Consider the following 26,735-nt stretch of genomic DNA (forward strand, 5'->3'; position numbering starts at 1 on the left):
CGGCCATCTTTGACCACGCGCCGGCCAAGATGGCCAACTTCCAACCAATCGGAAGCCAGGATTTAAAATGGCCGGCGTGCGAAAAATGCTCGCCCCTAAATGACGGGGAAAGTAACCGGGGTGGGGGGCCAGGGTCCGATCTGGATTCCGAATGTCCCCTGACCGAGCGGCAGGTCGACAAAGCCATGAAGACCCTCGCCGCCGCTTTCGGCCCAGGCCTAAGGATCACCAGGGAGGAACCGAAGGGGCCCAAACGAGCAGGGAACCGAGGAGAGGGACATCGGGACGCCCACCCAGGGGACGCCAACACCACCGCCAGCGCGCCAACCCTCCTACACATCCCAGGAACACCGTGCCCCAGATCGACAAGACTGCGAACCCTGGAGCACAGAGACTGGAGCGGCTACTTACCATCGTCGCCGGGCCTCCCAAGTCACCTGGATCTTCACGCCGATGAGATCGCCGCGAGCCAGCCTCGTCCGAGACACCGCTGGACTCCCAAGATCGAGACCGAGGCCTACCCGACCGTGAGAGACCTCTACGCCAGAGCCGCGATGAACAGGTCCTTCCACGACAACTACAGGGCCGAAATGGACTTTGCGCATGCGCAGTTCTGCCTAGAAGAAGAAAGAAGAAAAAAAACACAGAGAGGGCTTTTAAAACTCCCAGCAAGCGTCCCCATGCTGTATTGCTGTTACAAGCACATACAGAACCATGAACAGCCACCTGCTGTAAGTAACTTAACAAATAATGCAGGGAATTTACCAAGTGACTTTCCAAAGTTGAGGATGGATGGGGGTAACATCTTAGAGTGGTCACAGCAGCTTCAGGTGGTGTTCCTAAAGGAAAATATCTCACACTTTATCAATGACCCTCCAGAAAAACCATGGACTTTAGAATTGGACTGTATGCATCATAGGGCTTTTTACCTGTTAATCTCTAGCATATCGCCAACCATATATCATAGCATTGGTCACCATCTCACAGTGTCAGAGATCATACAAAAAATGTTTGGGATATTTTACAGTGAGAGTGTGGCCACCACCACCCAGATTTCTAAGGATTTTTTCTCTGCCAGAGTTAGGCCAAGGACCCCCATAAGTGAACACCTGATGTCTCTGAATGCCACCAGGGCCGAACTACACCTTAGGGGGGAGGTTATATCAGACCAGACTATGAAGAGTGTAATAATTAACTCTTTAGACCACTCATGGGATAGTTTCATCGCACACCTGGATACCATTAGCTTAGGACACCTATCCATCGAGAAACTGTCCAACAAACTGATAGCTGAAGACAATTTGCGCACCTTCCTCCGCGCTTTAAAGACCTTACTATTTCACCAGGCGGGCCTGGCCTAATTTTCTCCCTCTTTTATAAAAGATTTTTAATTTTTAAATATCTTTTAGTATTTTATACATTCAATTTTAAATTGGTTTTAAAAGTTTGGGGTTTTAAATTTGTCGGGGCCAAAATTATTTAATTTGATTTTATTCTACTTTTAAATTTTGTATGTATGTGTTTTATTGTTTGGCTGTGCACCGCCCTGAGTCCTTCGGGAGTAGGGCGGTATAGAAATCAAATCAATAAATAAACAAATAAATTTGAAAAGGAGCCGCCATGACACAGCTAGGGAACACAAACACATAAAGAAGGTAGCCTTCCAAGACAGACAACATGACACAACTGAATGTTACAACTGCGGATCTAGGGGGCACCACAAGAGGGATTGTTCCAAAAGCTACAGAGAGAGAAGCAGACCAGAACACAGATTCAGACAGGCAGAGAGACACACTCCCGAAGACAGGTACAGGCGCAGGGATTCCCCCAACCCACGGGACAGGAAGGGAAATAGAGACAGCTCCCGTGACAGCAGGACAGGGTCCCTGTACGAGACAGGGGAACGCACACACTTAACATGTCAGGATAGGGAGGTCAACTCATGGCTCCTGGACTCTGGGGCCTCCAACCACACAACCTGTAACAATTGCTCTCCTCATTTACAGAGGAGAACTTCTTGATCAAGGTTGCCAACCAAAGTGAGGTTAAGGTAACTGGAAAGGGAGTAGTAATACTGCCGGGCATAGGGGAAATAGAGGGGGTACTGCTAGTCCCAGAGATACCCCACAACATTCTAGCTGCATTAAAACTTAGTAAGGACTCGGGAATCAAAGTGACTTTCGCTGAAGGGAAGGCCCACATAAGTAAGGACGGAGAAAGTATAGGGAGGGTGTTAGTCAAACAGGGGTTGCCCTACTTAACGTTCAATGAGAGCAACGCCCCTAGCATAAACACCAGCTCGGCCCCCATAGGCAGCGCGAACCAAGACAAAAATGAGGAAAGTCATGCAAGTGAGAGGGGGACAGAAAGCGAGGAAAACACTGCACAGGAAGCAAATGCAACCAAACACACACAGGGAAAGATATCAATAGGCAGACCCATGCACGACGATTGTGCCCACCTGCTGCACCAAAAATTAGGGCACGCTAGTTTCCCCATGATCCAAAAAATGACCAATTGTACCGAAGGTATCAAAATAAAGAATTGTGAAAACTACCTTGAGTGCTCGGTGTGCAAAGGTTCAAAGTTAAAGGTCAAACCCAGACCAAAGAAATCCTCACGCGCCATCAGCCAAATTTTCAACTTAGTATACATGGACTTGGTGGGGCCCCTAAGGCCATCCATCAAATACAAAAAGAGATACTTCCTCACCATCGTTGATGACTATAGTCGCTACGGCTTCGTCTATACACTAAGGCAAAAGTGCGAAGCTTTCCAAAAATTTAAGGAGTTCTACAAAAGGGTAGAGACTCAAAACAACACGCAGAATTCCTATCGAGAGACTTCTCCCATTGGCTCAAATCCAAGGGTGTGCTTCACTTTATGTCGTCTCCGTTTTCGGCCTTCCAGAACGGTGTCGTAGAACGATGAAACTCCACCCTGCAGACCATGATCAGGTGTGCACTAGAGGATGCAGGGATTGGCCAACACTTTTGGTCTGAGGCCTTAGTCTACTCTAACTACACGCTGAATAGAACCTGGTCCAGTGTAATAGATAAGACACCGTACAAACTCATGTATAATAAGAAACCACAAATAGCACATCTGCACGTGTTTGGGGTCACTGCTGATGTGCACATACCAAAGCAGCTGCGCAGGAAGGGGGACAAAATATCTAGAAGGTTGAGGTTTATGGGGTATGAACCAGGCACCAAAGGGTTCAGATTTGTAGACAATAACAACAAGTTCGTAGTATCTAGGATGGCAGTTTTTCATGAACAGGCAAACTGGTCCAGGATACACCTCAACGATGTACACCCTAGGCAGGAAACTAGACTAGACAATCGGGAACAAGACAAACAAAGCACACTAGACAGCGTAGAAAGGAAGGAACACAAACCCAAACACCAGGAGGTCAGGGTCAAGGAATGGAAAGGAGACCACCCCAAGATAAGTGTAGACTCACTGACACAAAAGGAAGCCAGGTACCTACACGATAACGAGCACATAACAGACAGGCCAGTTAGGACAACCAGAAACCAGTTGCCCAAAAGATTTGATGACTACATAATGCATACACACATCCCCCATCACACCCAACTCCTACGAAGAGGTATTGAGACTGCCACACGAGGAGAGGTCAAGGTGGGAGTCAGCCATGACTAAGGAGATGGACAGTCTAAAGGAACTAGAAGTTTTCACCCCAACTGAGGTCCCAGAGGGCAAAAACACGATAGGTACCAAGTGGATCTTCAAGATCAAGAACTTAGAGGGGGGTAAAAACCTATATAAGGCCAGGTTAGTTGCTCAAGGATTCGCCCAGAGGTTCCCGGAAGATTACACCGACACGTACTCCCCTACCGTGAGGGCAGAAAGCGTCAAAAGCGCCCTGGTGATTGCCTCCGTACTAGGGCTAGAGGTACATCAATTCAACGTACAGACGGCCTACTTACACGCCAAGCTAGATAAGGAAATATACGTCAGAGCGCCGCACAGTAAAGAGACTAACAAAGGGGACACCTGGCTACTCAACAAGAGCCTCTACGGACTGAAACAATCCGGCAAACGCTGGTACGAGTGCTTAGTCGAAGTCCTGAAGTCGATGGGATTTACTGCAACCACAGCCGACAACTGTTTCTTCACCAGAAGAGGAGAAGAATCCCCTGAATACATCCTGGTCTACGTGGACGACATTCTATACATCAGCAAGCACAAGGACAAGCGTGGAGCATTTGCTCACAGGTTGAACGCACACTTCACATTGAAATATCTAGGAAGAATAAACAAGTACTTAGGGGTGCAGATCAATAAAACCCCCAAGGGGTTCCAGCTGTCTCAGAAAGAGAAAATAAACGAACTATTGCACAAGTGCAACATGGCAGATGCCAAAGGGTGTGAGACCCCCATGCAACCGGACTTTTTAAAGAATACGCATGGCAAGTCTCCAGAATTCAAGGACAACACCCTATACAGGTCCACCATAGGCTCACTCCTGTACCTCGCCAACTGGACAAGACCAGACATCGCCCTATCGGTTAATCTACTGTACAGGCACGTAGGTAGACCCCACCATGTACCACTGGGACGCTGTAAAGAGAGTGCTGAGATACCTAAAGTACAGCGCCGATGCCTGCCTTTTCCTAGGGCCAAGTACATCTAGCGAGCCCATCCTCACCTACTATGCCGATGCTGATTGGACCGGAGACACCAAGAGCAGGAAAAGCACCTCGGGGTATGTATTCTACCTAAACGATAGCCCAGTGCACTGGTACACGGGCAAACAAAATTTGGTAGCCACCTCGACCACTGAGGCGGAGTACATATGCCTATCCAAGGCCGCCAACAATCTCATATGGCTCGACAACCTGCTCACCAGCATCTGGGCCGATCCCACGTATCCGATAACCATTCATGAAGACAACAGAGCTGCCATAGAAATATCCAAGGCCAATGCGGTGGGTCAAAGGTCCAGGCACATTGATATAAAACACAAGCATGTGAGGCAGCTCTCAAAAATCGGATTCATAAAAGCCATCCATTGTGACACAGAAGAACAGACTGCTGACATCCTAATGAAACCACTGCTAAGCAAACAACACTCATACCTGGTATCCAAACTAAGCATCAGGCCTTATATTTCCCACGAAGAACTCAACTCACAATCACAGGCTAGGCATTTAGAGGGGGATTTGTCACAAGTAAATGCCCTACCTGCACCAGAACCTGCAAAGGGTATAGTATTGCAGGGGTTAACACAAGCACACACACAGCCAGCCCCCTTCCCAAACCACTCCTTACCTGAGACTCCGCCCCATGGGTATATAAGGTTGCCCCTCACTACTCCAGCTGCTTCTTCCAGATGTTGCTAGAAATGTACAGATGAACCTGTAAATAAAAGAGATTTGATTGAATGACTTGCTTATGTCTATTATTGGGCCTGATCCATGGATCCTGTAACACACCCCTTATCTCAGTCAATGAGTCTGGGTCGGTTACAATTCAATATGTGTTGGAAGCATCTCAAGTTGCTCTGAAGTTCTGACTAAAAGCTGATTGTGCAGAAAAGTGCACTTGGATGAAAAGTCTAAGTGCACTGGAAACTCTAAGTTGCGAAGAGTCCCTAAGTGAACAGAAGCTAATACAATTTCTATCTTGAAGAAAGTTAAACACAACTTCTTTCTGCAAATTTGAATCGTGACTATGCATAGTTGTTTTCAGATTCATAATAAGTAAACACTGACTACTGTACACGAGATGCAGAAGTTTGGAAGCCACTGTAGTCAATAATTATTACACTTCCTTTGGCAGAAATCTTCCAAACATTTCCTATAGCTAGCTTAAGAGTTTTTCTATTCTTGCCTTTGGATTTTTTCCCCTAATCATCTTTGCAAAATTATTCTATTGCAGATAATTTTTTAAGTTTGAGACCTCCCAAAAGAGTTTCCAAATATATTCAAATCTAAGGGGCAGTCAATAATTTTTAACTTTCCTGCAGTATTTCATCTTTGATTTGGATATATGTTTTACATTATTCTCTTGCAGAGAAAGATCTAGCCTCTTTTCGGCTTCTTCTTTTTTTACTGCTTATGGGACATTAGTTTCTAGGATATGTTGCTATTTAGCTGAACATTCTTTTTTCATCTGTGCAACGTGTCCTGTTTCAGAGGTTGTCTTGCCACTCCAAATCAAGATACACCTACCGTATGCTTAACAGTTGTCAAAATATTCTTTTTTTCAAATGCTTGACCTATTTTTCCCACCTAATTAATCTTATCTGGTGCTCAAGAGTTCAATTTTTGTTTTATCAGTTCAAAGCAAATCATTCCAAAATATTTCAGGTTTATTAAGATTTTCCTTTTTTTTATTTTAGATTAATGATTTTTGAGATAAAGTTAGAAAGAAAATGGTTTCCTTCTGACAGCTGTACCTGAACTGTGGATACAGTGTCAGCTAAATCCTTCAGCAGACCATTTTCATTGATTAGTAGGTTCTGTTTTGCAGATCTGGCCGATTTTCAGACAATTCAAATAGAGATATTTCTTGGTCTTGAAACTACTTCAAACAAACTAATGAAGAAACTGAGCTGAAAAGAAGTTGGATATTTCAACAAAACAACGATCTAAAATAATGTTCACACCAACCATGAAAGAGAGATAAAAATTATGGAAAGGCCTTTATAGTTCCCAGTCTTAAATATTACTGAAAATCGGTTGAACGATCAGTTGAACGGTTGAAGATGGCATACAGCATTTAGTTTTTTTTCAACAGTTTACAGTTTTACATTCTTCTGAATACGTATACAAGAATGTTACCACACTCAGTCCACATTATTCAATCCTATGTCTAACTGTATCTTGATGTATTTTGACCAATACAACTGGAATTACAAAAGAAAACAAATTACAATATCATCTTTATTACAATATCATCTTTATTCATTATGGAATGTAAATACTAAAAAACTTACCAAATTTTGATGCACTTTTGTCTCGCATGTTTATGTAACAAAATAGTTATGTGACCATGATCTGTGTTCCATATGTTATGGTTAAACATTAAATTAAGCTATTGAAGAAAAAAAAAAGATCTTATAACACAGTCCTTGTATGGAGACCTAAGAATTTTTTTGAGTTAGAAGATCTCTACAAAGAAGAATGAGGAATAATCCAAAAGCAAGAATAGAAAGATATTTAGCAGGTTACAGAAAATATTGTAAAGCTGTTATTTCTCCCAAAGGGGGTGTCACAAAGTATTAACTTAAAGAGTATCCATATTTTTCATCTACTATGTTCAAATTTTAAACTATTGCACATAGTGATATGCATTGGAATTTGCAGAAGGGTCTTGTGTTTAACTTTTTACCATGTATTGGTGGTGACAGCTTCTGTTCACTCAGGAATTTGTTGACTCATACAGTTTGACCCAAAGTGCCTTTTATTTACAACTTTATATCCTGACACTCTGGTTGGTATAGACATGTATGTTGGGGTTAAAAGGGAGCTAAACACAATGATGGTCCAAGTGTTCTAATCCTAAACTGTATTTTTGGTAAGTATCAGGATCACTATATTGTTCTCATTTCAATATCAATAAGCTGTCATTTTTAACCAGAGCCTGACATAGAATATTATTTTATTTAAATTTACAGATGGCATGAACCAGGGGTTTAACAGTACAGTTGAATAATAAATAGCTCAAATCTAGTAAAATTCAGGCTGCAGCCCAAACAAATACTCTCTTTTCATTAACAGTTTATTTATACATTTTCACATTACATACAAAAGTGTTTAGTAAAGAGCGTATTGTCTGGATCAATTTATTTATATACAGTAATACTTTTCCCCACTCCTAATTTCTACCTCTGCTGTCCAACTATTTATAAAACAAATCCCATGTTGAAATACTCTGTATCTTCTTTTTCTTTTCTTTTTAATGTTAATCTGTCCATTTCTGCACAATCTAATTTTTTTTTTTAATTACCTAAGAGAAGCTTTTTCCCTTCTAAAAGAGGCTGAAAATTTGAGTGCGTCTTATACTGTGAATGTAACCCTGCCCACCCAATGGCCCCCAGCCTTCGGCCTCTGCGCGTCCTCTTCCCGGCTGCAGAGATTGCCACCGACAATGGCTTGGGTTTTTGGGCTCCGCGCCTCGTGTTTTCAGCCTCCAAACGCAACTGCTGCCTTCTTTTACCCAGGGGTGAAATTCAGCAGGTTCTAACAGGTTCTGGAGAACCGGTAGCAGAAATTTTGAGTAGTTCGGAGAACTGGCAAATACCACCTCTGACTGGTCCCAGAATGGGGTGGGAATGGAGATTTTGCAATAGCCTTCCCCTGGAGTGGGGTGGGAATGGAGATTTTGCAGTATCCTTCCCCTGCCATGGCCACAGAACCGGTAGTATAAAAAAAAATTGAATTTCACCACTTTTACCCCTTCCATGCTTTGCCTGCTTTAGTCACTGATGACTAAATGATCAGCTCCAATGATCAGCTGTGCTTTTGAAGCTGTTTTTCAGCCCCATCCCGAGCTAAGTGATCTTCCGTGCTTTGCCTGTTTTTCTAATTGCTGCTCCCTCCGACGATCAGCTGTGCTTTAGAAACTGTTTTTTAGCTCCAGGCCAGACAACATAGGTGTCTGTGTGTATTTATCACCACGTCAGCAAGAATATGTTTCGCCCAACATTGGAAGGGGAAAGATCTGCCGGCTGAAGATTTGATTTTGGAGAAAATTTTGGATTATGCGGAAGCCGACAGACTGACTAAAGCATTGAGAGATCAAAAGGACTCCGTATATTTCCAATGTTGGGACAAATGGTACGTTTGGTTGAACAACAGACGCCCAAAAAGTCAAGTATAACCAGGATTATGTTTAATATATGTTAAATCTGACTGAAGCCTACATACCGTAGAAAGTGTAAATATCATGTAAAGTTCCTGTCGCGATCATTTGTTTGACTATTTCTTTTTTTTGATGTATTGTTTTAAATAAATAAAAAATATATATATTAAAAAAAAAAGAAGAAAGAAACTGTTTTTTAGCTCCAACCAGTCCCAACGTCAAAATCAGCAAGCGAACTAATGTGCTGAAGCTGACCAGGCTAAGGACTAGCCAGATGAATACTTGGTAGGGAGAATTTTTTTTTCCTATTTTCCTCCTCAAAAACTATGGTGCGTCTTAAACTCTGTAAAATACTGTACATCATCCTCTGGAAGTGTTTAAAATTTTCTCCAACCATGTATGTATTTTTGCCCAATATTTCTTTGCTTTTACACGTCCCCACATATGATTATACGTCCCCGGTGTCTGGTTACATTTCCAACATTTGGCGGAGATGCTTTTAAACATCTTTGCTAATCTTGCCGGTGGTAAATGCCACTGATAAAACATTTTATATGAATTTTCCTTATATGTAGTTGCCATTGTCAATTTACAATTTCTTTCCCAAAGCTTTTGCCATTTGTCTAAATGTATAGTATATCCAAAGTTTTTTGCCCATGTTATATAATTGTTTCTTTTACCTGTTCATCTTCCATTTTTAAACTTAATAAGAAGTTGTATATTTTCTTTATTCACTTTTCATCTACCACTTGATCAAATGTTATTTGATCAAATGTTGTTTTCTCTTTATAAAAGCCATATGTCTTGATATCTTTCTCATATCTCAATCGTATTTGCATATGCAACCACCATGATAAGTCAACACCTTGATTCTGCAATACTTCTTTAGTTTTAAGTTTGGAGATCATGGCCTTCTAGAAGCGGTAATCTTTTATGTCTAAGCCATGTTCCCACCCATGTTACAAATACTCTTGTTGTCTACCATATTTAGCTGCAAAAACTTTGTACATTATTTAGTTATCCAAATTACCAATGAATGCAATTTTGATACTGTTTTTCCCAATCAAAGAATTAAAATAAAATCCCTCAAAACTTATCAGATGCCCAGAGAAGCACATAATGTTTATTTTCTTTTTATTTTTACTATTTCAATATAATTTATAAAAACCTTTTAATGATAATTGCGTAACAAATGAGAATTTATGGGGAAACCAGATTATCAAAATAATGTATTTAACTGTTGTTATTCACTGAATAGAAAATATTGATCTATCTCATTATGTAAAATATTAAATCATTATTTGGAATTAATACACATCCTCGCATTAATCTGGGATAAATGTGGACAGAACTAATGTTATTATTTTTATTATGACTGAGACAGCACTGAACACGTTTTTAATATCGTTTACAACCTTAAAATAACAAAGTTCAAAGAAATATAGGAATTCTGCTCAATCATGTCCAGTCTGAAGGCCGCTATAATCAGGAATGGTCAAATTATATAATGTACTAAGTAAAGGGCATATCTTTAGCAGGATATTTATCCCTAATAATTCCATTTTTTATTCTTGGAAAATGCAGTAAAAGGACCCCCAATCTGGGTTAGGCCTATGGTAAATGGAAAATTATCTCCCCCCCCCATGCTTTTCTATTGGGTCCATGTCAACTCACCAAGGCTAACTCGCCGCAGCCAACTCATTGCAGGCAACTTGCAGCCAACTCACCCTGGCCAATGGAAGAGAATGGAAGAGACACACAGCTCCAAGGCCGGTTAACAAGGAAGGAACACAACATAAAAGAAGAGGCCTCAGAGCAGGAGGAAAGAAATCACAGAGAAACACTAGAAGTAGACCAGGCCTTACACAACACCAGACCCGAAACACAACAGTTAGACTCAAACCCAGACAGAACTCGTAATCACTTAGCTGAGATTCTTCAACAAGTTCCAGAAGTCGCAGATAGTCCACAGACACCAACAAGAGGCAGTAAGAATCCAAAAAGAAAGCTGCGCCACCAGTAAGGTTTGAGATGGTTCCTAGAGTTCCACCAAGAGATACAGAGAATCCAACCTCTCTGTCTGGAGCCACCAAGCCGCCTAGGTCAGGTTGTGCCCACAAGTGCCCCACCTACTTACAGGACTACGTTGCATGAAGAATCCTGATTGGGTAATTCTTTTTCCAGAGGGGAGGGGTAATAGATATTGAATAGCCTGACTTAGGAGCCAATCATTGGGTCTGGAGTCAGAACAGGAAAATCAAGCATGCGTCAGTGGCTGAAGCCACGGACAGCTCCCTTTTAAAAAAAGCTCGGTTTAGCATTGCTGTACTGGAACTGAAATAAACGTTCTAAGCCTGCTACATGTGTCCTGTGCATCTCTCCATTCACGATTCAACAACAACAACAATAATAACAGCAGCAGCAGCAGCAATAGAAAATGCTGCTTATGCAACAAGAAACATGAACCAGTGGATGGTTGTGGTTGAAGAGCTGTAACAAAGAATTGTAGTTATTGCAGAGAAAATAAAGTGATATGATAACCAAATAATGCAGTTCCAACAAAACTCACAGATCATTTCTATAAGACTCTTGAAAGTGGACATGGTGCTACCACAAAGGGAAAAACATATCAAAGAAAATACCCTGAAATTTTAGAAGAACTTGTTGGGAAAACAGCAAGAAGCACAATGGGACTGCAAAATGGATCAAGCAGATTGAAAGTGACTGGAAGATGATCACATAACAAAAGAAATATTGCAAAAACAAGAAAAGAGTAGAGTAGCCCTTGATGAAGTTGAAATCAAACGAGGAATCTTCCAAAATGACTCGTTGTCATCTCTGTTGTACTTTCATTTGTACTTTTGATGGTGCCACTAGCAGGCATTTTGAACAAAACAAACTGTGGGTATGAATTGGCAAAAAAAGGGTTGAAAATTTCCCATTGGCTCTACATAGATGATTTAAAACTGTTTGCAAAAACAAAAGCTGAATTGAGCTCACTGCTGAAAAGCACTGAGGAGTTTAGTAGGCATATTGAGATGCAATTTGGCATTGACAAATGTGCAACAATTGCTGTTAAGGCAGGAAAAATGGTTGAAGATGATGAATTCAAACTTGATAATAAAGAGTTGATAAAAGCAGTAACACCAGAAGAACGGTACAAGTACTTAGGAGTTTTAGATGATCTGTTGCACATCCAAATCAAGGAAATTACTTCAACAAAACACATAAAGTGAGTCCAGAAAATTTTGAGATCAAAGCTAAATGGAGGAAATATCAGAAAGGCAATTAACACCTGGGCAGTGCCTGTAATATGATGCCCAGCTGGAATAATTGATTGGACTCAGCTAGAACTTGATAACTTAGATTGAAAGACAAAAAAACTAATGACAATGCATCATATTCTGCACCCAAAAATTGATATTGATCAATTGTAATTGCCTAGATGTCATGGTGGCAGAGAACTCTTACAGGTGAAACAAACTCTGGAAGTGGAAAAACACAGTTTAAATAACTACATAAAACAAGCAAAAGAACTCTGCTGAAGGAGGTGAACAAGGGAAATATCTTGAAAACAGTGAAATTGAAAGCAGAATATCAAAATGAAACAATTGAGATTGAGTTTTTAACTGGAAAAAGAAGCCTATACACAGTCAATACCTGAAGATCACTGAAGGAAAGGTAGATACAAAGCTAACAAGGAGATGGTTGAGATAGGAGTGCTGAAGAAAGAAGCTGAAGGCTTCATTTTGGCTGCCCTGCAGAACCAATTCCATGAAAGCTAAAATTCAACATGTCAGTAACAACAGCAGCAACAACAAAAACAGCAGCAGCAGCAAATGCCACTTAAGCAACAAGAAAGATAAAATAGTGGATCACTTTATCAGTGGCTGCAGTAAAATCTTACAAACTAATTATTTACAACGTCATGATCAAATTGCCAAAATCATACATTGGAAGCTTTGTCAGAAGTTTGGGTTCAAATGCAGCAAAAATTACTGGGAACACCAAATTGATAAAAGTTCTTGAAAATGAACAGATCAAGATCTTGTGGGACTTTGGAATCCAAATAGACATCTGGCCCACAACATGCCTGACATCACTATTGTGGAAAAAAAAAAAAGTCTGTTCATTCATATTGCAAAACCAGATGATGCACAAATTGAAGAGAAACAACTAGAAAAAAAAACCCAAAATACTACAATCTGCAAAATGAAGTTGAACAATTGTGGAGGAAGAAATCAATGGTTGTACTAATAGTAATAGGAGCCTTTGAAGCAATACCCAAAGGTTTGCCTAGATACATGGACATTTTGAATTTATCAGACCTGAATATTCTGACTTTGCAAAAAAACACCTGACTCAGAACTTCCTATATAGTCAGACATTACCTTAACAGCTTTTAGGTTCTTGGTTAGAACTTGAAATATTAAGTTTTTACCAATCTCAGATTGTCAATCGAATTGAAGATTAAATTAATATTATTATATTATATAATTATAATAGTCTGGATGGTGGATGTGGCTCTGCCTGGAGACAGCAAAATAGAAGAGAAAGAACTGGAGAAGATAACAAAATACAAAGACCTATAAATAGAAATAGAACCACTATGGCAAAGGCAAGCAAGGGTAGTTCCAAGGTAGTAATAGGCACCTTGGGAGCAATCTCAAAACAACTGGAGCACCGTTTGAACACCATAGGCATTGACAAATTTGCCATCAGTCAATTGCAGGTTAGGCTTTACTTGGAACAGCTTCATCCTGCGACAATATCTGTAACATTGTCAAGCATCCAGGTACTTGGTAAAGACTTGATAGACAAAAATGCCAAATCCAGTCTGAACAGCTGGCTGACTATGTGATGATTAATAATAATAGTAATAATAGTCATCCTCATCATCTTGAACACCCAACCAGGAACATCCACAGTGATGATGAGTGGCTTCAAAATGACCGGCAGGCCATTGAAATTCAGCACATGTGTGTGCGATCTATGTGATTTGTATTAAACAGAGATGGGGCTTTGATCACCCTGTTGCTCCCTCTGTTTGAAGCCACTGACTGTTGCTCCACATGGTCCCCACCTCCAAGCTGCCCTTCTCCAGCACATGTTCAGCAGAAAAATGAGGCGCTGGTTTTCATAAGAAATGCAGAAAGGGAGAAAGACAACTGAAAAACCGCCCACTGGTAACTTGACCTCTTATTACATTTCAGTGCCTGGCCTTTGTGCAGTAATGCTAGGTTGTGGGTCAGCATAAGTTATTTCAATATCTTTTCCATCAAAGAGGGGAGGGTAGCACATTTGTCTACCTGTGAGAATGAACCCTCTGCATAATAATCCTAATCCTGCTCAGAGTGTGGCTGATTTTTCCAGCAAAATAAATTGCCTGTTTTCAGTGGTAACATTTTAAAATAACAGTGTTCAAGATTTTGTTCACTATAAATGGTTTTTTTAAAAGGTAGCTAATCTATTTGAAATTTAAAAATTTAAAAATATTTTTTTCTCTCTCTCTTGCTTATATTCTTGAATTGTGGAAGTGTTCAGTGTCTTGAATCATTTGTAAAAATAATAAAGGTGGGATACAAATAAATAAAAATCTGTATAATTTATTTCAAGTTTAGCTTGCAGGGTTTTTTTTTTGAATGTATAGAAGATAGAAATTAAGAATGCATCCATAGTCCCTTATAACTAAAGCAGATTTAAAAAGAGGGATAAAATAGTTGTACAGTAGTTGGATCTACAGTTAGTAGATCTATCCCAATATATACTATATAGCCTATATAGTATATATTGGAATATATTTTAAAGATCAGAGGAGGCAGAAATAATCATCTACAAAAAGTAAAAATGTATAGCACAGAAATTAATAAATATGGGAGTTTTGAAGTACTATGTAAAATATGTTTGTGTGACATGAAAAGTAAGAATATATTGCAGTGTGGAATTTTCTTGTTCAGAATGCCAGGCAATTGCACTCTTTTCTAGCATGTGTCATTCCATTCCTGCATTTTGAATTTTACATTTCCCCCATTTTAACATGTGCAGTTCTAATTGGAGCTATCTGACTCTTGGGGACTCTGACCACCACCAGCCCACAGAAGATTTTGTGCATTTCTGCAAGGCCTGGCATTTTCCTAAGTCTGCTGATACCTCCCTCTACTAAATAGATGATGCCAATTTGATTACATAAACATCTAAATAGAAAATAGGATATAATATGATATGAGCTATAGAGAGCGGACTGAAGGCAATTAATGTAGTTCCTTTGCTAGAGCTAAATAAATAAATAAACAGAGCTTGTATGACAGGTCAGTGGATTTGCTATGAACTCCCTGAAGGGAATACTAATGAAACAAAAAAGACCGTGTGGAAAATGCAAAGAAGTAAAAATACTTTTGTTTATATCCTGAGCCCAGGAATATGAACATGCAGAGGTGCTGAACAAATATTCTCAACATGTTTTAGAAACAGATCAGACAGACAGACCCAGTCCTGGGGTTTTTCCAAGTCCATGTTGTTCTTAGAAATTCCAGACAACTAACAGGTACTTTCCTCCTTTGCAGAACAAGCAGGCCCCACTACAGAAGTCAAAATTAGAGAGGCAAGAAATCAGAGCTGACCAGAGGACAGAGATGGGAGAAACATCTGACCTTGACATTCTGCTCTTCTCCAGCCTTTAGGCACACTTTAATTTGATTCCTTCTGCAAATAACTGGACCAACATAGTATCCCATATTCTCTACCATCCATTTCCAAATCCCCCCCTCCCCCTCGTCTGTTGTCTTGAATTAAGTTTGGAGCATATCGGTTTTCATATTATTTTTTCTTCCTATCTCACAAGAATATGTAACTTATGTGAATAGAGTGAAAAATATTATTTAATATTTGTATAGCATTTTACAGGATTCAGAATGTTGCATATGCATGATTTAGTTATAAATTTGATAATAGTCTTACATGATTACCCCCACCACCCACATAGCAGATGGGAAAGAGACAGGTTCATATAGGCTACTCCTAAAGTTAATGGCAGAACTGTTTCACAATTCAGACTTTTTGCCAGGAGACTAACCATATTGTATGCAACAATGGCCAAGAATCCATTCTGGTAAATGAAAGGGTTTTTTTTTTATGTCTAACCTACCCTCCATCCTTTCACCTTGTTGCCTGAGCCAGAACTCTGAACAGCCATGAAGAGAATACAATATGGCAAAGCTCAGCTAGCCCTTCTGTCAGAGATGTAAATATTGTGCTATCCTGGTTTCATCTTTAGATGCAGGATCAATGTGGCAGGGTGATGGAAATAGGGGTATTTGTCTGGGATAGCTCTGGATGGGGGAATAGAAAGAGTTTGAAGTGATGGTGATTTGATAGTTGTTCTGGGTCCTCCCTCTTTAAATGTTGAAGCATATTATATTCCGTTTATTTTGAAAATACAATACTGTACACTGGTCCTGTTTTATTTGGGCATTCTCTTGTTCATTGTGCAGAATGGAGCTCTGAACATCTCCCTTGATAGAACAATTAGATTGCTTTTTAATTTCTGCAGAAATCATACCAGATGGCTGTCAAACATCAAATAAAGTTTGGTACATGCTTGAAAGACTTCATTTCAGTCCCCCGTCCTTGATAATAGCAAGATATTTAGGCACGCTGAAATACAGATAGTCCTCTATTTACAATTCAATTAGTAATCGTTCAAAGTTACGGCACTGAAAAAAGTAACTTACAACCATTTTTCACACTACTATTGTAGCATCCCCATTGTCACATGATCAAAAGTCAGATTCTTGGCAACTGGCATGAATTTATGATGGTTTCAATGACTCCAGGATCACTTTTATGACCTTCTGACAAGCAAAGTCAGTGAGGAAACCAGATTCTATTATTATTGTTCTTGTTTGTTCTTGTTTGTTCTTATTTCTATAGCATATGACAGATTCACTTAACCATGTTACTAACTTAACAACTATTGTGATTCACTTAACAACTGTGGCAAGAAAGGTTATCAGATGGAGTAAAATTGGCTGCTTCTGTCAACTGCAGCTGGGAGTGATAAAGAAAGCAGTCCTATCATGGCACACTAAATTGGGGAAAAATCAGTGAGCATAGTAACAATAAATTAATTTTATTGTCTAACCAAAGGGCAGGCATTGCTAGTGAGAATGAACTAGGAAAATTGCTACATGTAGTCCTCAACTTACAACACTTTGTTTAGTGATTGTTGAAAGTTACAACAGCACTGAAAAAAGTGACTTACGACCATTTTTCATACTTAAAAAAATTGCAGCATCCTCATGGTCATGTAATCAAAATTCAGATACTTGGCAAATGATTCATATTTATGACAGTTGCAGTGCTCTGAGATCACATGATCACTTTTTGAGACCTTCTGACAAGCAGAATCAATGGGGAAGCCAGATTCACTTAACAACCATGTTATTAACTTAACAATTGCAATGATTCACTTAAGAACTGTGGCAAGAAAGGTTGTAAAATGGGTCAAAACTCACTTAACAAATTAACTTAGCAACATAAATTTTGGGCTCAGTTGTCATAAATCAAGGACTACCTGTACAATGGAAATATAATTCAAGGCAGTGTTTATGATGATAATGTGACAGTTGTGAATACTTCAATATATGGGCACACAACATATCTGTCTTTGGAAGAATACTGATATTTTCAGGAAGAGTATATGGTGGCCTAGCCATTTCATTTGTAGAGCCTTCTGAGTGTGTTTCCATTGTAATCTCTAGTAACGTTTTTCAGACTTTGCAACTTCAAGATTTCTGGATTTGAATTCCCTGAATTCTGGGAATTGAAGTTCACACATCTTAAGTTGCCAGTTTGAAAAAAAACTGCTTTAATATGCTCACCAATTTAGCCCATCTCTTCTAATTGAAATCAATGTTTTGTACTATAACACTCATTTTTCACCTCCTTCAGATTAATTGTCACATTAATCAAGTCATTCTGTTTTCCTTTCTTCCTTTCCACAGCTTGTCCACCATCATTTGAATAGCAGTGTGCCGCATACAATGCCACCAAAGTCTCATTCTGAAGATCCTTTCTTCATTGTGGAAACCATTTGCATCTGTTGGTTCTCCTTTGAACTCCTGGTGCGATTCATAGCCTGCCCAAGTAAGCCAGCTTTCTTCAAGAATATCATGAACATGATTGATTTTATAGCCATCATCCCTTACTTTGTTGCCCTTGGTACAGAGTTTGCACGCCAGCGTGGGGTAAGCCAACCTGCCATGTCATTGGCTATCCTCAGAGTCATCCGGTTGGTAAGAGTCTTTAGAATCTTCAAACTCTCCAGACACTCCAAAGGATTGCAAATCCTAGGTCAGACACTTAAAGCCAGCATGAGGGAACTGGGCTTGCTCATCTTCTTCCTCTTCATTGGAGTCATCTTGTTCTCCAGTGCTGTCTATTTTGCAGAAGCTGATCATGATCGGTCAAATTTCTCCAGCATCCCTGCTGCCTTCTGGTGGGCTGTGGTTACCATGACGACTGTGGGATATGGTGACATGTTCCCTGAAACTATTGGAGGCAAAATTGTGGGGTCTCTTTGTGCCATTGCTGGAGTACTCACTATCTCACTTCCAGTACCTGTCATTGTCTCCAACTTCAGCTACTTTTATCACCGAGAAACTGATTGTGAGGATCAAGGTCAATACACCCACATTACAACATGCCCATATACCCCACCACCATCCCCAGAACTTGCTGCCATCCAAAGTAAAGCTCATATCCATGAGAAAGCTCTACATAGAGAGAAACATGGGGACAAAGAACTTATTGTACCCAATTCAGAATTTCTAGATGGTATGGTGCCTACAGGCAATTCAGAATTGCCCAACAAACGTCTTGTGACCCAAGTGTGATCATCTCATCCACCCAAGCAATTCTTGTTTGCTACATGCCTTTCTTTACTTCATCTCAGCATATTTAACTTGAAAGTTCTGCCATGAGCAGAACCATGGAAATTCTGCCATTATAAGGCCATGGGCCAGAAGTCTGATCTGTTGTTGTGCTTAAAAACTAGTAATTAAGAGATTAATTTAGAGGGGAGGGTTTGCAATGGGACAAATTACAATGGGCTGCCAAAGGATCAGACTCTATATAGTAAGAAAAAGGAATTAAATTTCAAAGAGGCAGTTGAACAAACATATATTCTGCCATATTGTTCTTTCCTAAATTGGAGTTGCAATTAGTCATCAAAAAAGGTTCTTTCTATTTCTTTTATTTCCCTTTACTCTGTTATCTACCATCCTTGACTCAATAGGGCACAAAGATGCCTTCCTGAAACCACAGTACTGTGTTCTTGGGTTACATCTGCTGGATCGTTCAATGGAACATACCCAGGGCAAACAGACCCCAAATAGCAAGTGTGGGGATAAATAAGGGAGTGCTATTAGGCAGTCATTTTTATTCAGGATATTACAGGCAACATTGTCATCATATTAAGAAGGAACTGTAAAAACATCTCTAGAAGGCCTGTTGCTGCTCTGCTGCTGCTGCTGCTGCTGCTGCTACTTCTACTACTACTACTACTGCTACAGGTTTTTCATCAGCCTACTTCCCTAACATAGGACTTCTTTACTTAGATTACACAACAGATAATTTGCCTTCATGTTTCTGAGAATTTACTTCGAAAATTGCTCGTTTTTTAAGCAATAGCAAAACTGTAGTAGTTGTATAATGTATTTTAGAAACTACTTTATTTATTTCTGAAATTTAATGCAACCCTCTTTTCAGCACATTCTTGTACTTCCATGTTCAGTCCCCTACAAAGAAAAGGGATAAGTTAATATAACATTGAAACCAAGATCAACCCTGTTAACTACCGTATACTTCAAACCAGCCCAACTTTTAAAAAAGCAGGGTAAAGGAGCTTAGATTGAGCAACAGATATTGTGTGGGTGCTCATGAGCATATCTTTGAGACAGCATTGACTCATGTCAACTACTAGGATTAGTCTGTCCAGTTTTTTTGACAAGATTTTTGGAAGTGGTTTTTTGTTACCTTCTTCCTGGAGTTAGAGAGAACTAACCCAAAGTCACCCAATTGGCTTTATCTCTAAGGCAGAAATTTCCTGGTTTCTAATCTGGTGCTTTAATCAAAAACTGACTCTCCTTAGAATACCATTAAAGAGCAGCAACTGATTATTATTTAATCCCTCATTCAGCACTATTGTTTTCTTTTGCCTTTGGTGCCAAAAAAATGTGAGTTGTTCCTGGACAACTCAATAGTCTTTCCTTACAAATATGCACAATCCATTGTAATCTTCCATTGCTTTTTATACTTATGGGACAAAAACCCTCTTGCTTCAATTTTAACCACTGTCAAGTTCATAGACCTTTCCCACCAAAAGCCAGTTAACTGTTAAAAACCTTTAATTCAGGTTAACCTTCTGCTAGCTAGTCTCAAGCAGTTTCTTTTACTTCATATGTTTTAAAATACCAACTTGATCTCTTCCATGTTCACTAGATTACAGCTCCATTCTTTCTGGGTGGAATTTTTAAACCTGTAGACCAATAGTTATAGAGGGCACTAGACTGGGAATGATTGGGTTAAACTTTAAAGATAAATCCTTGTTTTAGTTATCCCATGAAATATTCATGGGGAATGGAAGTGAGGGTGGTTCTGAAAGTCTTAACAATAAATACCCATCAGTTGGGGGGAAAGTGAAACTGAAAAAGAGAAAGACCTCTCCTACCCCCATTTCCCAGACACTTTTATTTGTCTTAATAATATTTGTATTACACTAGTCTTAAAACGAGAGAAAGGGAAGAGTTTACATTTTTGGTCAAACAACAGCACTTTCTCTTAATTATGTTTGTTTTATCTTAAAGTAGGGCAAAAAGAACTATATAAATAAAAAAAGCTTCTTGAGCTCAAGCTTAAAGGACAGTGTGTGAATAAATGAATCTAAACAATAGTGTGAGTTGTGTGAGTGAGTATTGAGGCTACAAATATCTCAACAGAAATGCAATACAATAGAAATGGCTGGCAAGTGGATAATGTGGTAAGTTTAAAAAATATAGCTACAGTTAAATTATCCCTTTGCCCATTTCTTAGATCAGGAATGTAATGACAAAGTAATGCTATGTAGAATATGTTGTTAACAAGAATAGGCAGGGCAGGGTGAAGAGGTGCAAAGGAAGACAGGATTCATGCATCTGCCTCTTGGAAGGAGAAGGTTCAGCAAATGGATGGGTCAGCCAGAGTGAACATAACAAGAGCCTGCTGGACCAGACCAACATCTATCTACCCCAGTATCTGTTTTCCAGTAATAGTGCTGTCTGAGTAAGTTGGACTTTGACTCCCATAAAACTTGGGAAGTTTGGGAGTTGATGTCCAATGTCTCAAAAAATACAACTGATTGAGCAAGGCTTGACTTGGCAGTAAACCAACTCTTTATTAGAGTTGTAACATATGAGTGATATAATTGAGTTTTAAAAAGAATTCCTGTTTTCTACTAGTACATGAAAAATGGGCAGAGCATAAACACTACAGAATTATAATTTTAAACTTATTGACAAGCTATGTTTAAAACAAAGTTTGTAAATAGTGTTTGTTGCTGAAAAATAAGACAAATAAAACACACTATGGCTTAATGTACTAAGAGAACCCTGCTTATAAATTTGTCTCTTTTTAAAATAGGACTTTTTATTATATCTTGTGGAGGAAATTCTACAGATTAAGAAATTAACTTTATTTGTCCTAAATTTCCTGCAAGTTTCCTTCTCTGGTAGCCCCATATTTTACCATTGTGTGTGTGAGGGGGAGAAGAAACATCTATCTGCCTTCTGTGCACTATGCAAAGGCAAGCTTATTAACAATGAAAGTGAGTGCAAGAAGAAAAGGATTACTCTGGTGAAAATTGCCACCTTGTCGCTCATAAATGCTCTGGGTGAAGGAATCTTAAAGTTACAGGATACACTTTGTAGATCATGTAACTGTTTAGAAGTATAGTGCCTCTGCCAGGAACATAGGTGACAATGATCCTTTTTAACAACTAGAGTACTTCCTGGGCCAGCTGTAATTAAAACATTTTGAGTAGCATGTAATTTATCTGCATAATTTCAGTAACTGATGTAACTTATGACCAAAACAATTGCACTATAGTTGCTAAGCACAGTCATGGTGGCTATATCTATAAATGGTACTATCCACAAATGTATTTGCATTTATTACTCAACCATTGTGGATACAGGATTAGAGTAAAGCTTAGAAAATATTTGGAAGAAATTAACATATGTAAGCATTCCAAAGCTGGGATCCAGATGGAAGCTGCTACAGCTTTTGTTGGATAATGAGGTAATTATAAACACCTGTTGGATGTGGGTTGAGAAATCTGTTGCTCTTCTGATATTGCTAAAGGGCAACTTCCAGCATTCCCCATGATGAGCCTTGCAAAAAGTCATTAGGGATGCTCCACATTTGCTCTAGACCAGTGGTTCCCAACCTTTTTTTGGCCATGCCCCACCTAAACATCTCTAAAATCCTGATGCCCTCCATATAATTCTTACTATTCAAAAAGTGAACTCCTACTCACGCGGAGGAAGCCTAAAAGGCCATTAACTTGGTTTAAACATGGTTTCAAAGAACATGGCATCCATGAAAGAGAAAAATAAAAGAATGAAAGACAGTAGAAGTACTGAGGAACTTAAAAATAATATATGAAGGGATATGAAAAAACAGCAAATGAAGTTTCAAAACATATAATAACTGAAATGCGTAAATATAAAATAATTTTAATGAAAACTTTTTCTGTAATACTTTGATCATATTAATTACTATACATATTAAAATAAAGGTACCTAACAAATTCAAAATACAATCTGAACTCACCTCAAGATCATATTTACAACACAATCCTATGCATGTCTACTCAGAAGTAAGTACCATTGTCTTCAATGGGACTTACTCCCAGGAAAATGTAGGATTGCAGCTTTAGTCTACTTAAGTTAGTGAGATCCTTGTGCTTGATGCCTGCTGCAGAGAGATTTTATATTAGGCTCCAGTTTAGTCAGCTTCATTCTCAAGTCTCCTCATTCAGTGATATCCAGTCGATTTCTTTTCTTCAGTAGCAAATCATTTACAGCACTAAAGCCACATTCAACTAAATATGAAGATTGGAATGGTAACAGCAATTTTCTTGCAAAGTAGGTTGAATTTGGGTATTTAGTTTCTGTCTCATCACAAAGCTATGCCATGATAATAAGAAACAACTATTAAAAGAAGATGGTGCAGAAAGAAGAAAATTTTTTTAAAAAACATTCTTAGCTTAATTTATGAATAATAAGATTGTCATGAACAAAAGGGGGGTTGTAACCTATGACCCCCCTACTCGCCCACTCAGTTTGAACCTGTAGCTTAGTGGAGAAATGCTTTGGTAGTTCAGTAGGTGGAGGTGAATCACACAGGCATGGCAAGCGTGGCCCAGCCCCAGATTGCTCTGAGAGGAAAAGTCTTGTAAAACACGGCCTGGGAAAACACAGACTAAAAATAACTGTAAATCTAACAATTTCTTACTTAAACCTGGGTCCTGGTTCTGTATCCTCACTGCTGGGCTTCCCCCAGCAGCCATCCACTGTCTCCCCACAGAGCAGCTCCCCCTGCAACCACCCAGCAGCAAAGCCCACAGGAGACTCTGCCAGTTCCATGATCCTTACTGGGAACACTTTTGATTGGCTGGCAGTTGTTCCCTCCTCCCCCCAGCTGGGATATCCTTTTCAGACCAGGCCCTAGGAAATGCACTTTAACAAAGACAACAATAGGTAAATGAAATATATAAGAACGATTAGTGAGCTTTCAAAAATTCAGTTAATAGCTCATTTTCGAATTGCCCCGATTAAAAATCAAATTCCCTCCCTGTGGGGCATGGGCCCCATGTTGCGAACCACTGCTCTAGACTGATAAACTTTACATTCATCAGTATAATATGGGAGTGTTCCTCCCCCCTCCTTTTCAGCACAGTACCATCAATGTTGAAGTCTCCACAATTTTTCCAGCAAATAATAATTAGGCATTGATGGAAAAAGGATATTGGACTAGTTTTTGCTAACCTTCTCTTCCATAATGCTTTGAATCAAATGTTAATGGTAAAGTAAATGTTTCATTGTCTATAGTTACTTTGGTTTCTGTGGTTAAAATGGATTGGCAGGTTCACCAGTATCACTGTCAAATGTTATCATGGATTATATATGTTCTATTAAAACTATACATGTGTTTTGCTCCTCTGTCCTGGTCCTATTAGACCTCTCAGCGGCTTTTGATACCGTCGACCATGGTATCATGCTGCACCGGTTGGAAGGGTTCGGGGTGGGGGGCACTGTTTTACGGTGGTTCTCCTCCTTTCTCTCCGACCGGTCGCAGTCTGTGTTGACAGGGGGGCAAAAGTCAACCCCGAGGCCCCTTGTATGTGGGGTGCCGCAAGGATCGGTCCTCTTGCCCCTTCTGTTCAACATTTATGTGAAGCCACTGGGCGAGATCATCCGTGGTTTTAGGGTGAAGTACCATCAGTACGCTGATGACACCCAGCTATACATCTCCACCCCAGACCACCCCAATGATGCCCTCGAATGCCTGGAAGCCGTACAGATCTGGATGGGGAGAAACAGACTCAGGCTCAACCCATCCAAGACCGAGTGGCTGTGGTTTCCGTCGTCCCGATATAGTCAGTTGGCGCCATCACTGACTATTGGGGGCGAGTTGTTGGCCCCCACGGATGGGGTTCGCAACTTGGGCGTCCTCCTGGACTCATGGCTGTCTTTAGAAGAGCATATGATGGCCGTGGCCGGGAGGACTTTTTATCAGGTTTGCCTGATTCGCCAGTTGCGTCCCTTTCTGGATCGGGACTCGTTATGCACGGTCACTCACACCCTTGTCACCTCACGCCTGGACTACTGCAATGCTCTCTACATGGGGCTCCCCTTGAGGAGCACCTAGAGGCTCCAACTGGTCCAGAATGCGGCCACGCGGGTGGTGATGGGAGCGACGTGGCGCTCCCATGTGACCCCCCTCCTGCGCGAGCTGCACTGGCTCCCAGTGGTCTTCCGGGTGCGCTTCAAGGTTTTGGTTACCACTTTAGAGTGCTCCATGGCTCAGGACCAGGGTACTTACGAGACCGCCTTCTGCCACCAGTAGCCTCTCTCCGACCAGTTCGCTCCCATAGAGAGGGGCTCCTCAGGGTGTCATCGGCCAAACAATGTCGACTGGTGGCCCCCAGGGGGAGAGCCTTCTCTGTGGGGGCACCTGCCATCTGGAATGAGATATATATATATATATTCCTATATATATATAGGAAAACCTGCTTGAAAGCCTGCAGTGCTGCAGCCATCAGCATGTGGAAGAAGAGGTGGCTTGAACAAAATTGCAGGTACTTGTACTGCCCTCTTTTCCTCCTTAGCCATTTTAAGATGAGTGGACTTCAACTACCAGAATACTCCAACCAAAAATGCTATTCTGGGAATTGAAGTCCAAAATTGGCTAAAGTTGGGAAATCTGGCCTAGGCAGAGTTGCCAGTAAAGCTGCAACTTTAACGAGGGGATAGGAGGGGAACCTCATTAAATCTGCAGACAATACCAAGCTGGTAGGAATAACCAACATTCCAGAAGATAGGCTCAAGATACAGAAGGATCTTGGCAGACTTGAACACTGGACTCCATCTAAAATAAAATTCAGTGGTGAGAAAAATAAGGCTCTAGATTTTGTCTAGAAAAATAAAATGCACAGATATAGAATAATGGTCCCTGGTTCAATACACAAAAGGGATCCTGAAGTTCTAGTGAAAAATCACTTATATATGAGCCACAGTGTGCAACTGCTGCCAAAAAAGCCATTGCAGCCCTAGGCTGTATTAACAGAGGGATAGAATCAAAATCATGTGAAGTGTTAGTACCACTTTATAATGCCTTGGTAAGACCACACTTGGGAATATTGCATCTGGGTTTGGTTGCCATGATATAAAAAAGATGTTGAGACTCTAGAAATAGTGCAGAGAAAAGCAACAAAGATGATTAGGGGACTGGAGGCTAAAATATATGAAGAACGGTTGCAGGAATTGTTAGTTTAGTGAAAAGAAGGAATAGGGGTGCCATGATAACTGTGTTTCAATATCTAAAGGGCTGCCGCAAAGACAAGGCCACCTGAAGGCAGAACAAGAATTAATGAATGAAAACTAATAAAGGACAGAAGCAGTCTAGAACTAAGGAGAAATTTCCTGATAGAACAATTAATCAGTGGAAGGTATTGCCTCCAGAAGTTGCAGATGCTCCAACACTGGATGTTTTTAAGAAAAGATTGGACAACCATGTCCAATGGTTGGACATGGTATAGAATTCCTGCTAAGAGCAGGGGGTTGGACTAGAAGACCTCCAAGGTCCCTTTCAACTCTGTTATTCTGTTACAGGTGGGGGAAGGGGGCATAGGGAACATGTGTTTTGCAACTCTGCAACCATCAGCAATTAGACAAGCAGCCAAACAAAATAAACTCTTTTTTTTTCTTCAGAAGGAATGGATGGTCCAAAAGAGAAGAAAAGTATAGAAGCCCAGCAAGACAAAGCATAATGTAAAAAATGGTAAAATATATTCTACATGCTGGCCATTGTAGATGCATATTAGTAATAGTGAACAGCATAGTTTACAGGTAGTTCTGGATTAACAACTATTTGTTTAGCAACTGTTCAAATTAAAATGAAAAAAGTTACCTATGACCGATACGAATACTTGCAACCATCATAGCATCCCACAGACAGAGTCAAAAATCAGGTGCTTGGCAACCAGCATATATTTATAATGGTTGCAGTATCCCAGGATCATGTGATTACCACCTGCTACCTTCCCAGCCAGCTTCTGACAAGAAACATCAACGAGGCACACT

At 40.1% G+C, this 26,735-nt stretch overlaps 1 protein-coding gene and 1 non-coding gene across 2 annotated transcripts in view; both read left to right on the forward strand.

Moving 5' to 3' along the window:
- Window positions 1-21,309, forward strand: part of KCNA7 (potassium voltage-gated channel subfamily A member 7) — a 36,271-nt gene extending 14,962 nt beyond the window's left edge. Inside the window, exon 2 of the mRNA XM_060691559.2 lies at window positions 17,838-21,309. Within this exon, the coding sequence (XP_060547542.1) occupies window positions 17,838-18,728 (891 nt within the window). The 3' untranslated portion in view covers window positions 18,729-21,309. The remainder of the gene's footprint in view (window positions 1-17,837) is intronic.
- Window positions 1-26,434, forward strand: part of LOC117664445 (uncharacterized) — a 55,885-nt gene extending 29,451 nt beyond the window's left edge. Inside the window, exon 3 of the transcript XR_004591058.2 lies at window positions 26,364-26,434. This is a non-coding gene — a transcript (uncharacterized LOC117664445). The remainder of the gene's footprint in view (window positions 1-26,363) is intronic.
- The last annotated feature ends 301 nt before the right edge of the window (window positions 26,435-26,735 follow it).

The sequence above is a fragment of the Pantherophis guttatus genome, chromosome 4 (assembly GCF_059756535.1).
Source record: "Pantherophis guttatus breed Tessera chromosome 4, ASM5975653v1, whole genome shotgun sequence".
NCBI classification, from domain to species: domain Eukaryota; kingdom Metazoa; phylum Chordata; class Lepidosauria; order Squamata; family Colubridae; genus Pantherophis; species Pantherophis guttatus.